The sequence below is a fragment of the Lepeophtheirus salmonis genome, chromosome 4 (genome assembly GCF_016086655.4).
Source record: "Lepeophtheirus salmonis chromosome 4, UVic_Lsal_1.4, whole genome shotgun sequence".
In the NCBI taxonomy this organism is placed as follows: Eukaryota; Metazoa; Arthropoda; class Copepoda; order Siphonostomatoida; family Caligidae; genus Lepeophtheirus; species Lepeophtheirus salmonis.
The window spans coordinates 14,798,822-14,813,876 of record NC_052134.2 but is presented as its reverse complement, the minus strand read 5'-3'; the positions used below and the strand labels follow the sequence as shown (position 1 = coordinate 14,813,876).

Genomic DNA, 15,055 nt, shown 5'->3' with positions numbered 1-15,055 from the left:
ATAATTTATTTAACGAGTTTTATGGCCTTTTTGAAATTGATGGTGATTTGGCAATCAGTAATAAAAACTGACTCTTAAACAAAAATTTAACAAAACTTGAATAAGTTTCAACAGTTAAGGTTATAACAAAATTTTCACTTAATTAATGTCATTGTTGTTTACAAAATAGCCCTTATATCAGGGGTATAAGTACCGTTTAAGCAAACAAATCATATAAATTAAAACTCTCAAGTCTTACTCATTATGACTAAGGCAGAGATTTAAAAAAATACATTTGTTTAAACCTTTTTTCTTATAAAAGTATATTTTCAATGACGAGTTTTGGATATTGAAAAAAAATTAATTGCGGGAGTAAACCTAGTTAGTTTCCTAAATTTTCGTCATTTGGGTTGACAATTGCCCCCTCCCCCATCTTTTAATTCTATAATTCACCTTCAAAGTTACTTTTTTATGTTCAATGTTCTTTTAATTGATCAAATGGAGTTGCACTGATTAGCATACGTAAACATTATAGTATTACAATTACTCCTTCTCACCTAGGAATGGTCTTTGATGCCCATATACATTATGTATACTTTCTTTCCTGTGAGCGACCGGGAATCGAACCTACGCACATTGAGTTACGAATACTAACAACGTGAGGGTTGTTCATTGAACTACTAAGTCGTTCCACCAATTTTTGGATTCTTTGGTAAATGCAGTTTGTTCAGTGAGAAACTCAAGAATAATTATTTATATTATTAAATTTGATTGGTAATAAATATAATTCTGTATTCCAAACTTGATAAAATTGGAAATTTTATTGGAAATATTTGAATCTTTATTTTGATCATTATGAGACAAATCAACAAAAACTAACACAATAGCTATAGGTAATACTATCACAATATAATATCTATAAATTTAATTATTATTATTTTTCTCCAGCATAATGCAATTCATATAACATAAAATCGAAGAATCGAATACTGCCTCCTTTCAGTAATATTGGATCCTGTGCGCAACAATTTGGGCCCTGGAAAGGAATGAGTGGTAAATGAAGAAATATAAATGAATTATAATTATGATATTTTTTATCCTTACATTCTGATATGGGAATCTTAATCTCTTTTCTCTCTTATTTGGATCAGAAACAGGAATAATCATTTCTCCAAGGTCATAAGATATGAATCTATGACGACCTAATTGATCCCTAGTATCCACTTGGAAATAAATAAAACAATCAGTTATAGCAATCATAATGAGAAAGAGTGGGGTATTCAAAATTTACCTGTTTTGACATCAAGAGCTTTCAAACACTTTGCAAGCTCGTCTTCCTCATTCAATTGGTGCTCTTGAGTTTTGCACTTATCTTTAGGAAGTTTTTTTCCTTCAGTCATCAATTTGACTATAGCTGCCTTACTCATGACGTAGCCTGAAAAAGCTCTACTCCAATCAAAAGTAATCTTATTTAGGCTAAAAATAAAGAAAGAACGAAAAGCTACCTTCTCTACTCATAAAAACACTTTTGGATGGTGATAAGTACTCGGAGCCAAACCAAAGAGGATCAGAGGATTTTAACTTCTTCGAGTTGATAAAGTAGTGCAAATTTTCTGGGATGGTAAAAACTTCATCTGAGGTCTTCAATACCCAGTCGATTTTATCTCTATATTGAACATAATAAATGGTGCTATTATGAGCATTTTCAATAAAATTGAGACCTACATATAATTATTGTACACATAGTCCAGGGATACCATCACTTTCCCCCAGTGATCCGAATCCTCTCCCTTATACTCAATGACATTGAACCCTTTGGCTATAATTAAAAAGATCTTTCTAAATGAGTAGAAATATTATTTTAAAGGATGTACTTACTCTCATTGGCCACAGTGGATATAATATAAGCATAGTCACAGCGTTTAGCCCATGTTTTCGTTATTATATCTATCTGTTTGGGAAATCTGCTAGGATAGCTATCGATGAGACAGATAAGTTTTTGTTGCGAAGCCTTTTGAACTGATTTCTGGGATGAAGCCTGCACAAAACTCATATTTTTTAGTTCATTCCTATGTGCATATGTAAATATGATCAAAAATGATACAAGAACAAGACCACCAACACATAAAAGTGACGCAAGTAACGGATGTTTCATTGAAATTGTTTTCATAATTTAAATATCAGTGTGATACTACTACAATACACTCCTTTCATGTAAGTTCTAAAATATAACTATTATCAATTATTCTTAGTTGCTGTTACATCTGTTATTTTATACATATGTTTTTACATCACAATATGAAAATTGTAATAAATGATTTTTCAAGCTGTCAATAATCTAAAGTATTAATATAAGTAGGTACAGCATTCAAGTATCTACGAATACAATTTATATTTGTGGCCCATCAACACAAAAGCAACCTAAAAGGATTTTCTCAAAATTTAATGAGGACATCCTTTGTATTCTTATACGAATTATCGTGAAATCAACAAGCGATTATTATTATCCCTTTTTAGGATCCGCAAATTGTATTTAGAGTAGTCCAAATTGATCGTCAGAACAAAAGAATTAGAAATTGATATATTTGATGTGGATGGCTAAATCAAGGTCAATAGGAGTCCCATTAATCAAATAAAGGCTCTAAACTATAGTTACAACTCTTAAGTACAATATTTACTTATGCAAAAAATTAGTATAATATTAAATCAACTATGTCTATGAAACATTGGAGTGTACGTTTACATACTCTTAAGATTATATTACCCTTTTACTGATTTCAACCTAGATGGACCAGTGCCCTTTCAAAAGTATTCCAACAAAATAATTCATATAACTATTATTTAAAGTCTAATTTTTATATATATTTGGCAACTTCTTCATAATGTACTATACCACAATTAAGAATATAATTTGGTATAATAATATAGCTTGAAGTACAACTTGAAACAAAAACTCAAAAGACTCTACACATTTCTAAATTCAACTCCAACCAAAAATGAAAAAAAAAAAAAACAAACAGCACTGGTACATATAGAGTTGATCAAGATTTTTTCTATGTTGACGAACCACATTTATGAATTAAGTAATGCCCATGTTCATAGAAGACCTTTTAAAAGGACATTTTTTTCAAATAGGCATGGATTTAGAAGCTGTGATATTTATCATTTCCCAGAAAATTGTTATTGGCAAAATTCGTTTTTTACTAGTGGGTACTAAAGGTGAATCTAAGGGGGATTAGTAATTGATAAAATTAAGGCAATGTATCTGAAGTTAACATAAAAAATGGCATTGCACAAGAGATTAGTGTTCAAATTAAAAAAAAAAAAATAGGTATAAGATTTCTAAAATCTTAGTAAGAGAATGTTTTGGAAGATGTTGACGTTGTATAATAATTAATATCAACTAACAACTGAAATTAGGATTGAGAAAGTATGCTGAAGAATCTTCATAACTCCTCAACACAGTATTGGATTTTCATTGAACTCTATTTATCAAATTCCTCTTAGCTTCGAGCTGTTCTCAATTATTTTGACTTTCATACGAGGACCTTATGTCGCTTTTATTCATTTCTTACATGCTTAAATCATCAAAAATTAGGAGAGACAAAAACCAGAAAAGTAAACATACATTCTGGATCTTATCGACCTACAGATGGTACAGACAAATCCCAACTACTCCAGGGAGGGAAGATTCCTCTTAGATAACATCCTTTTTGAGAAGAAAATGTGATGATTATCGATTCTTCCAAATAGAATAGAATGACTGAATGTTTATGTTATTTTAATTTGTGATTACTTATTTCAATGTAACCATATAATGATAGGATTTTTATTAGACTATGTTCGAATTACTCTTCACTTATTAACGGAAAATAACAAGAAATGCAAAAAAAGTAGAAGTGGGCGCAACTATGAGAAAAAGTAAGAGACGACCCTTCACTTATTCGGATGAAGTATTCTTTACTTCCTTTATTTTACAACATAAAAGTATGTAGGGTGGTTAATCTTAACCATATTTAGCATTTAATAGGCAACTTGAATAATGTTTTTCCTTCTGTTTTTCTAATGATAATCATACTTGATATCACAATGGTGCGCTCGTTGCAGGGCTAAATAAATTGAAAAATTAAATTTTTTGAAAGAAACAAAAAATATTTGGTTTTTTGCTCTGCTTCATAATTTCCCCGAATGAACTCATAAATCTTTCAAAAAAACATTTTACCCCTATTTTGGGATTTTTTTTTCATCCTTACCAAAGCCCCTCCAGCCTACCCCCTGTGGTTGCCCCTGAAGAGGGTTGTGGGAGTGAATTTATCTAATGTACGTTATAGATCCAGGATCTATCATATAAATCTTAATATATCTTAATCTATAACACATTGAAATTAAGTCATTTAACATCTCCACAAGATTAAGTTAAAAAAATATTATTTAGTCTTATTTTCTTGATAACCAACTCAAATTCTCCCTGTTTGTAAAAGATTTAAACAATTGTTGATCTCAATTTTGTTGTCTCTAAGTCAAATCATCTTCGAGTAATTGAGCCAAAAACAAGGACTGTTGCAACAATTCCAGTTCTCCCATTCTGTTTAAAAGACCTTTTTGATGAAATTTTGTCGTGTAAAAATATATATATTTCATAGGAAATGACTTTAAATGATTTAGAAAAGGAAAAAATTATTTGAATCATCTCCAGTCTCCCCTACTACATGAATATTTAGTGATGGGACGATTGATCTAAATCCGAAAATAGGGAATTTTTCTGGAATTGGAATTAATTTTCTGTGAATAACTGTTGACTTTCAAAACTTTTCTCGCAATTTTTTTTTTTTTTTAAATATAAGAAATTTAATTTTTCAAATTTTTTTTTTTTTTTTGAGAACAGCCCAGGATTTTTGATCTAAAAAATGTTATTTTTTTGAACAGCTAAGGATTTTTGTAATTTTTTTGGAATATCCATGGGTTTTTGAATTTTTTGGGAATTATAGTAAATTTTAAATATGAAATTGTATACTAGAAGTTTACTTTTTGAAAAAAAAATCAAAAAATGTAATTTTTTATTATTATTAAAAACCCAAGCCCCCACCCCAATCCCAAAATATAAAACAAATATATATATATAATCCTGTGTTTCCTCTGATAGCAGAATTGTATTTTTTTACTATTATTTTAAATATTAAAGAATCAGAATCGGATTTGGCCTTGGATTTTTTTTCTTCTTGAATTGTCCCACCACTAAGTTTTGTCATGTCAAAATTAGATATATTTAACATGAATCGACTTCAAATAATTTAGCGAATGAAAAAATTATTTAAATAATCACCAGTCTCTCCACTTCATGAATAATATAAAGTAATTATTTGATTTTTGATGTATGTGTTATAACCTAAGGAATGAATGAGAAATGGATAGATATTGTGATATGCCGAGTCCAAGTTTGTCACCCTGAGGACATGGAATGTGTGGAAAGGTCGATCCATTCAAGTTTAAGATATTTGGCAATAAATCAATTTATTTTTCCATTAATTAAGTTAAAAAGACTATGAATGAAAGTCAAGCATCATGTTCTTTTTATTTCTAACTAATTATTGAACCGATATACGTGTTAATTAATATTTTTTCCATTACTTTACAGAATTGAATAATCTTAGTCGTAAATAAGATTATATTACTTTTTATTGCTATCATGAAATATGTTACTTATGCATAGAATTACCTCAGTATTACCTCCTTATTCGTTCATTTTATACCAGTTCAAGTTTTATAGTATTGAAAAGTGAATAGAAAAGACAACGAAACCTGTTTTTTAAGCCCATCATTCCGTTAAAGGTAAACTTATGTGAGTCCTTCATTTCAATCTAGTTATTTATGAAAATAAAAATCATCAGAAGGTCATCTATTACGCACACACTTTTATCTAACAAATCTATAGGATGGTGTTGAGTAACAAAGAACGGATATTGACGACCATCGTCATCAATTTGTCCATTTTCAGCATGGTGAAACAATATTTTTAATCAAATATAATTATGAATTAAATTGAGCTTTGCTATTTTGTACGTATAGGGCCTATGCGAGGCTGTCAAGGGACCGACTCTCATTGACTTGACAGAAATTCTATCAACGAGTATAACAAAAGTATCATTCTTCTTTTTCACTTTCTCAATAGGATCATTACTGGGTGTTCTCATAGGTGAGATAATATAATGTTGTAGGTAATTTACTTTAATCATAATTTTATCAATAAATCTAGCTGGTTACACTCTTGATCGTTTTAGCGAATTTAGATACATCATACTGGGCATTTCTGGTGTGATTTTTGGTTTTACAACTATCTGCATCCCTTTTACTCATCATATATTTATCCTTTATGGAAATTCTTTGGTCAGTGGAATCTTTTCTGGTATTCTAGATGCAGGCTGTAATGTTGAAAATCTTTCCGTATGGCGTGGACATAAGTACAAGGGGTCATGGATTCTATGTTTCAGCTTTAGTTATGCTCTGGGTTCTTTTGTAGCACCTCTAGTTGCTAGACCCTTTATCGGTGAAGTCGGAGAGAGCTCTCAAATTTGGATTTTGTACCCCCTGATTGGATCCATTGAGATTTTGGTAACGTCATCATTTTTTATTTTATATCTATTAGATAAAAGGATAAAGTAAGTTATTATTTATTGAATTTTGAACTGATGGAACTAAGATCTAATTATATATATATATTAGAGCACCATCGGAGACAGGAGGTGTTTATGAAAACAAGGAGGAAACTAAAGACTTACCAAAAGACTGTGAGACCATAAATGAGCTCTCTGGGATATATTACTATTGTTTCATGGCCTCCACATGGATATTTTTTTTCCTTCAAATGGGAATTGTAACAGGCTATGGAAGCTTTATTGCAACTTATGCTGTGAGAGGACCACTCAGTTTTTCTAAACGAAGAGCAGCAGACCTAACAGCAAGTTTTTGGGCCATGTTCACATTGGTTCGATTCTTTGCAATATTTGGAGCTCGGTTTATTCCTCCACTCGCATTCATACTCATTTCTTTGAGTGCTTGTGTCGCTGGCTCAGGATTAGCATTTATGTACCAGCAATGTTCCATATGTCTGAACCTTTCCAGTTACTTTTTTGGTTTTGGAGCCTCTACACTCTATGCTACTACACTTTTATGGATAGAAAAAGAGGGGATTAAAATTACTTACAAAAGAGGCTCCTTTATTTTCAGTGGATCAGCTTTTGGAGCAGATGCATATCCAATACTTATTGGGCAATTTATTGAAAGATTCCCTCAAGTCCTCTTAGAACTCGCTTTTACTAACTCCATCATTATGTTTGTCTTTTTTATTCTCATGATGGGCCTTATTCAAAAGACGACTAAAAACTTTAAATCATGAATGCTTCAACAAATTATAATCATAAATAGTCTGTAAACTGTATTAAAGCTATGAACCAAGTGGCAATACAAAGGTTACCTGATCAATTTTTGCATGATTTTAGTTGGGTACAAAAGTAATTTTGTCTGTACAAGCGGAAAAATACTTTGTACACTACCTCATCAATAGGAAAAATAAATATTATTATTTCAAAGTTATGAGTCATTGTAGATTTTAAGAAATTCAAACGATGCAACAAATAGTCGATATGTGGTGGGTCATAGAAGACTAGAGCTATCTGGAAATGAATATAAGAATAGAGATAATTCTTTTTCAGCAAAAGTTGCCCAAGTATATTTTGAAAACTTGGTATCAAAAGTTGTGTAGTAGATACTTGGATTGAATTATATTTTATTAATAATTACGGGTTTTAAGTGCTGTACCTTGGCTGCAAGTAAGGCTGAAATAGTAGTGAAAATGACCCCGATGTGATTTGTCATCAATTTTCACTGGAGGATCCTAAAATTGTGGATAAATGACAAGCAAATATCTATGTCAGAACTAAATTATTCCTGATCCACACGACAACACAAAAATAGTTTTCCTCCTGATCGATGCAGTGCACAACTTCAAAATTATAAATAATTGTTTTCAGAGAAAGGATTACCATAGTTGTTTGTCCTAACATAAACCTCCCAGGATCGCCATCTCTGCGCCTAACTTAGCTCGTATAACATAAATATATCCCAAAGAATCAACCCTCCATGTAAATCCGGCTCACAAGCTTTCACTCAAGATGTTAAATCCAACCACGATTGAGAAGACCAATTATCTGACGCCTTTTTCCATGAGCCCACGATTAGTCGAATCTAATGAGCTCACGTAGTCCAAGAGCATCGTTTGTGGCACCTTTTATTGATAGAATAACCGAGACCCCAGCGATGTATGTTGAAGTAATTATAAACACAACGTGTGATGGAAGTTATTAGTGAGTCTCATTCCTCAGCAAAATCATACAAGTGTTTTTCCATATTATGACAAAACAGGAAGAATATCATAGTCAAATTGAAAGACAGTTCTGTTCATAGTAGAAAAATGCTATCAGACAAACAAGTTATGATTAATAGAATTTTTGTATTAGTAACTTTAATATTTTTCTATTAGGAATATACATAAGCTCCATTCAGCATAAAACAAATGTTAAAATTAAATATATATTAATTTTGAATTATTTAATGACGTACTCTTATGTAAAAATGTATCTCTTATTTTGTAAATACATAAATATTAATGTCATAACAATTAGTTTGTACAATTTATTGTACTATATTATAATATGTATAAATAATACATATTATAAAATCATATAGTAATTCAATTTTAGAAGTAATGTGTGTTTACTGTTTAGGCCAGCTTTTGTAGGGTTTTTATTCCTCCTAAGTATTCCTTAGGTGTATCAACTAGAAATGACGCTTGAGTAAAAATCAAGTTATTGAGAAATTCCCTTTTAATTTATTTAATTAATAAATATTAACGACAAAAACATATGTTCAAATTTGAAGGATGGGATGAAATACTAAAGAATAATTTAGAGCCTTTCATTAATTAATGTGACTCTAGTTGGCCACAATATAACATTTTAAATATAATTCATCATATTCCTGGCCTCAGATATTTGTAACTATTTTATAAAATTGAGTTGTCATAAAAATAAAAGAAGTTGATTCGATCTACCTTTAATGGATGAGGAACTATATTATCCTTTACAATTTTCTTGATAACTGTATTATACCCTATCTATCCTACGATTAGACGCTATTAGGTATTATTAAGTTTCCTAACTTCATAAAGTATGTCCCACAAAATTTATTTCCCTCCTATGTCGATATTCGACCTTTTTATCATGACGTGAGACTTGGTTGTGTGGATTATATATTGTAATTTAAAAAAAATATTTATATATCCTTACTTTCTCTATCTACATATTAAATGTGAATGTCTGTATTTGCATGTGTTTGTACTTCAATCACGGAAAACTAAAAGATTGATTTTCTTGAAATTTTTCATGTAGGTTCTTAACGCTCCCGAAACGGTTCTGGTAACATTTTTAAAAGTCTTTGGGGTCATGGCGCCCTTTAAATAGTATTTTTCAGCATTTCCTACTCAACCTGAGAGCCTGAGTTTATTTTGGAGTATTAAGAATGCACAGGAGAGGATGGCTGATAAATTTAACATTCATTGGGCCCGGCAGTGGACTTGTACTGTGGGCTGGGTTGCATTATAAAATACTAGAAGGATTTCTTCGTGCATAGACACACAGCGGCGTTAGAGTTTAAACTGTATTTTGGCCAATGAACTTGGCTGTACAACCTGAGAGCTGGGCTGTATTTTGCCATATTAGGAGGGTTCCTTGATGCTTATGGAAAGGAAAGCAGAGAAATTTAACTTGTCTCGTGCCCAGCAGTTCATATACACAAGCAGTGGTGTACTATAGACTATTATATGGATTCATTGGTGCCAACAAGTACGGGCGGTAGAGTTTAAACTGTATTTTGGCCGAGTACTTCACCTGTACAACATGAAAGCCAGGTTGTATTTGGGATATTAGGCGGTTTCCTTCATGCACAGGAAAGCAGCTGCGAGACTGCAAGTTCGGCATCTAACCTAGAATAAAGCCATTACTTCATTATCGCGTGGAAGAAGGGTCCCTATATTTTAATATCCCCATAAAACCAACATAAAAATAATTCTTAAAATTTTAAGGTCTTTAATATTTTTTTATATATTAATCGGAAGAGGTTTTACTTAATTTAAATGTCTTAATGCCCCTTGCAACTTTGGGGAAACTACGCTAGTACTTATAAAAGAAAACTTGCAACAAATGTACAAACTGTATTGCACCACTTTTATACTATGAAATAATGTGATATAGTTCGGCTCCTCAACTTGAAATTCAATGCTACATCTGTGAGTGGGTGATTTGATTCAAAAATATCTATTTTTACTACTTTTCTGAGGTCAAAACAAGAATTTCATTATTATGGGTCTTTTAGCACATTTTGTAATATGGGGAATGGGGAAAAATATCTGTTCATTTTCTAATAGAGAATCATTCCAAGTATTTTGCCGATCGCAGCTTTGGAATTATTTCTTAGTCTTTTAAAAATAAGGAAAGTATTGACTGTATTAATGACTTATTTGAGATAGTAAATAATTATTTGTAATACCTACAAAACAGGACTGAGTTAAATGGTTTAATTGGAAAAAAATTGTATCTGAATTTACTTTAGTAAGGTAAAAATAATAAATAAACATCTCACATATATACGTCATCCTGGAATTGTCAGAATGATGTAGTGGTTTACTATTAAGTAAATAAATTAAATCGTTAAGCCTATTAAAGAATCGCATTTAATCTAAGGAATTAATCATTTCTATTCCTAAAAAGTGTTTATATAAAGAAACTCTTTTAACAGAAGAAATTAATGAATAGCTTGAAAAAAATATAGCTCTTCTGATCAATTAAGAAAACAAGAGGAAAAATATACACATATTTAGGGGCTTATGGAGCACTCTTCAAATTATCTACCTATATCGATTTCGTTCCTCAAGTCCTCCTTAGACCCCAGACACTCCTTCAACCTTGAATATGTTTCTCATCTCCAGTATCAATCTTACCTTTAGTCAATATCCTACCTTATATCCGTTTTCTACATCAAGTACTCATCTTACTCCAGTATATCACATCCTACATCAAACACTCTTCCTACAATAAGTTTGTCCCCACCCCAAGCTCAATTACATAAGCATTACCAAAAATGAAATTTGGATCGAACATTTTATCCGTCAAAGTAGATATCATCTTTTTGGCAAAGTGTGTACAATAGGGCGGATCGAAAAATAGGAGTTTTGAACTTTTTTTTGGAATTTCCTAATTTAAAATTATGGATAGGGTGCCCAATTGTATCCTATTACATGAGTTAATGTAAAATTTAAATGTTTTCAGGCGCTCCCAGACGACTAAAGTTTTTTTGAATATTTATTTTACCTCTCATTTTGATTTTTACTTTTATTGCTTGGGTATTTAAATATATAAACATTTTTTTTTTAAAATTAATATGTCAATATCAAAACTACATTTTTAGCAGGGTACTGCATTTTATCACATTTTTACTTTATGTTTGGTAATTGGTTTTGCTTTCAAAAGACGGTATTTTAGCTCGAAATTATAATTTTTACATTATGAATCTATCTTTTGCTTTATTTTTACATACTTTCATTGATGTATCAGTAACTTCATTGGTCATCCTTGTTGCTGATGGAGTATGGCAAGGAAATTTATTGAAGGATATTTTACTCTTCTCGTAAATGTGATTATCAATGTCTTCATCTGTCATTTGCTGTGTTAGTGGTATTTCTATGATTTTTAACCCATGCCGATCAATTACTCAATGTAACTCATAGCATCAAAGTTGAAAGCAGGAACTTTAAAAAATCTCGCAGTATTTCCATTTTCTGATTGTCTTGCCTTATTTATTCTCCTCCATCCGAGATCTCTTATGTGCACGTTATCATCATCAATCATTGTAACTAGAATTTTCTCTGTGTATGAAAATTGTGAATACATTTAAATTAATGGAAACTACTTTGGGCACCCTTTCACCAAGACATCGAGTGAGCTCAATAGACTTGTACACTATGGGCGATCGAAAAAACTTTTTTCAAATAAATTAATTTTAATAGTGTGGAAAAGGTTCTGGATAAGGATTAATGTTATTATGCAAAACATCGTTTAAATATTATACATTTTCAGGTGCCCTACGCCAGCGAAAAATAATTGAAATTAAGGGGAAAAGAAAGCAAATTTGAGACTGTATTGTTTGAAAGACAATATGCTTAGTATTAATTGAACTGAACAGACTCGTCCGGTATCCCATAAATGTTATTATATAAGGAAATGACAACGATTTCTATTGTATAATGCATTCAAAGAATACTGTAGTATTATACCAAATTATGAACAAACATTATAGTATTGATACCAGAACTGTTTTAATGCCAGTCACTGTTAAGTTCCACCATGTAGTGGATGGTTAACTTCTAAGAGATGTACTGTGTCCATAATTCCATTTTGTGTCTGTGTTCATAGGATTTATATTCTGAAGGAAGACCTTATTTTTTTTAGAATCTAATTCAGAAAAATGGCTGTTCATGAATTGCCCCATTTTTGAATGTGGTGAAAATCTGGAAAATCATCGTCCGCTTCCAATATTTGGCAATGTGATAAATACTATTTGTACATCAGACTTTTATTGAACTAAGAAATAAATAAAGATCCATCAGTGTCAAAAATGATAAAGAAAGCTGTTGAAAAACACAATTTTTTTTAGAAGAGTACCTCCATCCCAATTGTTTTGGAACAACAAAGTGAAACAATGTTGAAGACCTACTTAGGAAAATACAGGGATATTCTTAAACTACTCTATTTCCACACTAAATTTTTTTTAGATCTACCCTAGTGTACAATATACATAATATAAATCTTCGGTACAGAACTAAGAAAAATTGAGGATCGAAGTTATGAATGAAGATTAATTGATTAATAATATTAATATTATATTAGACAATATTGTGTGCGTGACCATTTATTTCTTCACTGAGTATTATTCATTAATTTTGCTTCATATAATAATTGAATAATTAGCAGTATAGTGGATAAAATACATTCTGTTTGCAACGAATTTGAAAAGATTTCATATAATTACCTTTTCACATTCACACTAGTATGTAGCATCTGTACTGGTTTCAGATTAGCTCATTTTGTTAACCGAATTAGATGTAAATTTTCCAGTAAGCTAAGTTATTAAATCAATATTTAGTCTATTTTCTTCTAATACACTTATAATTTTTTTATGGAATAATCATTGAAATTTTTGAATGGAAAATTAAATTTCACTAAGTAAATCTTCTAAATTACTTTGGTTGGAGGATGTCCTTTATCATTTTGTTAAGCATTTGTTGGATTTCTATTTCTATTTTTTTATTAATTTCATATAAACACAACATACCATTTTTGATACAGTTAATAAAATCTTATGAAATTAAAGCCTTTATAATATTACTTAATAAAATAATTATATGTATTAAATCATAGACAAAATGGAATTACACCTATTCAAAAACCATTGTCTTCGTGGAAGATATATTAATTTTTGCACATGCTTTCTCATAGATTCTCTGATCCTGATGAAAGAAAAGGGGAGTAATATTGTAGAAAGTCAATTAGGTTTTACTGTTTGAGTTTTAACCACGATACATCTTTCCATATAATGCCATTATAACGTTCCACTTGTCCATTTCCCTTCGTATAGTATGGAGTCATCCTACATATCGTGATGTCTTTTTGGGCGATGCCATCTTTAAGCTCCATTGACATGAAAGATGTTTCTCGTTTATACGACAGTTACCTAAATACTGAAAACAGATCAGTAAGACACTTTATTAACGTAGAGAGTGAACAAAATGGGAAGGGAAATATTCATTTGTAATAGTGAGCATATACTTGTTTTTGTTTGAGCAGGGTAACATATACTTAAAATCAATAGCCAGCCTTGCGAAAGGTGGGATAGCTTGATTAAAGTAACTTTTTGTTCTTTTAAAAAATGGGGTTGAGGTTCTGACATTCTTAATAATTTTGAGTCATTTTCGATTGAGTAAGGAAGGTTCCTGGCTCTTACAAATTAACCAATCTAATGATACCAGGGTGTTTTGATTAAGTGTGATAGAAACATATATTGTAGATAGACTGTCAGCTGTTCAGTTTTTTTGTTTGGTTTTGTTGGATAATCTAAACAAGTTGATTCTATTACCCATCTCACAATCTTTTCTGTCTTTATTTTATTTGAGTGGTGTTGATCGAACATAAAAGAAGCACTTTTTTGGTTGGTGATAAGTTTAAAAGGATAGCCTAATGGAAAGTGCCTCCACTATCTGAGAGCTTCTACGATGGAAAATGCTTCTTTTTCTATAGAGGAGTGTCCTTGCTCGGCAGAAGAGCAGAAGAGAGTGTGCGGGAGAAGTAGGTAGCTGGCCTTCCTTCATGGGTGAGACGCTCTGATGGTGTAATTCGAGGCTTAAATGACTCTGAACGATAATATTCATGAATAATTTATTTCAGAATTTGGACAAAAAAATGAGATAAGTTCCGATTTTGGATAAAACTCATTTGTACAAAACGAGTGTTACCCCGTGTTATCGTAAATTGAAGTAAAAAAAAATAATTGAGACTTTTTCCTTATCTTGTTTTGTTTATTTTTGTTTGTATATTTATGCACCAAATTTGTCAAAAGCAATTCAAATCAGAGGCACTTTATGTTTTGTTTTAAGTAGAAATAATGTGGCCATTTTGAATAATTTATCAAAAAGAAATGGAAGATAATTAGTTGAAAAATACAAGTCTATCCCACACTTTTTTGAGAAAAAATCCTTCGAGCGTCTTTGTGTGTTGACGGACCACATATATGAGTTGATTAAATTAAAAATTATGATTGGTAAATGGTCAACATTTACCGATTTTTACAGATATATATTACCACATATTTTGTAGAGCATAATTATTTTTAATAAAAAAATACTTTTAACCATCCGCTAGTGAACATCCTTTTCATAAGGCCCAAAGTGAACTGGATTTAAAAGAAAACGTAT

At 30.9% G+C, this 15,055-nt stretch overlaps 2 protein-coding genes across 5 annotated transcripts; one reads left to right on the top strand and one right to left on the bottom strand.

Annotated features, from left to right (window-relative positions):
• Positions 1–797: 797 nt before the first annotated feature.
• Positions 798–2,212, bottom strand: LOC121116862 (glycoprotein-N-acetylgalactosamine 3-beta-galactosyltransferase 1). The gene is made up of 6 exons (XM_040711161.2): positions 1,858–2,212; positions 1,705–1,798; positions 1,485–1,645; positions 1,271–1,414; positions 1,084–1,202; positions 798–1,015 (listed from the first exon to the last, which is right to left on the bottom strand). The coding sequence occupies exons 1-6, from the start codon at positions 2,147–2,149 to the stop codon at positions 914–916; spliced, it is 912 nt and encodes a 303-aa protein (XP_040567095.1). The 5' UTR covers positions 2,150–2,212; the 3' UTR covers positions 798–913.
• Positions 2,213–5,548: 3,336 nt separating this feature from the next.
• On the top strand, positions 5,549–8,653 carry LOC121116861 (sodium-dependent glucose transporter 1). 4 transcript variants are annotated; one of them, XM_040711160.2, is made up of 5 exons: positions 5,549–5,808; positions 5,868–5,978; positions 6,046–6,172; positions 6,233–6,635; positions 6,700–8,653. In XM_040711160.2, exons 2-5 carry the CDS (start codon positions 5,913–5,915, stop codon positions 7,370–7,372), a joined length of 1,269 nt encoding a protein of 422 aa, XP_040567094.1. In that variant the 5' UTR covers positions 5,549–5,808; positions 5,868–5,912; the 3' UTR covers positions 7,373–8,653. The 4 variants fall into 4 exon arrangements, with proteins under 4 accessions (XP_040567094.1, XP_040567092.1, XP_040567093.1 ...); XM_040711158.2 differs by having other exon boundaries at positions 5,645–5,818; positions 5,912–5,978; XM_040711159.2 differs by having other exon boundaries at positions 5,697–5,808; positions 5,912–5,978.
• Positions 8,654–15,055: the final 6,402 nt, after the last annotated feature.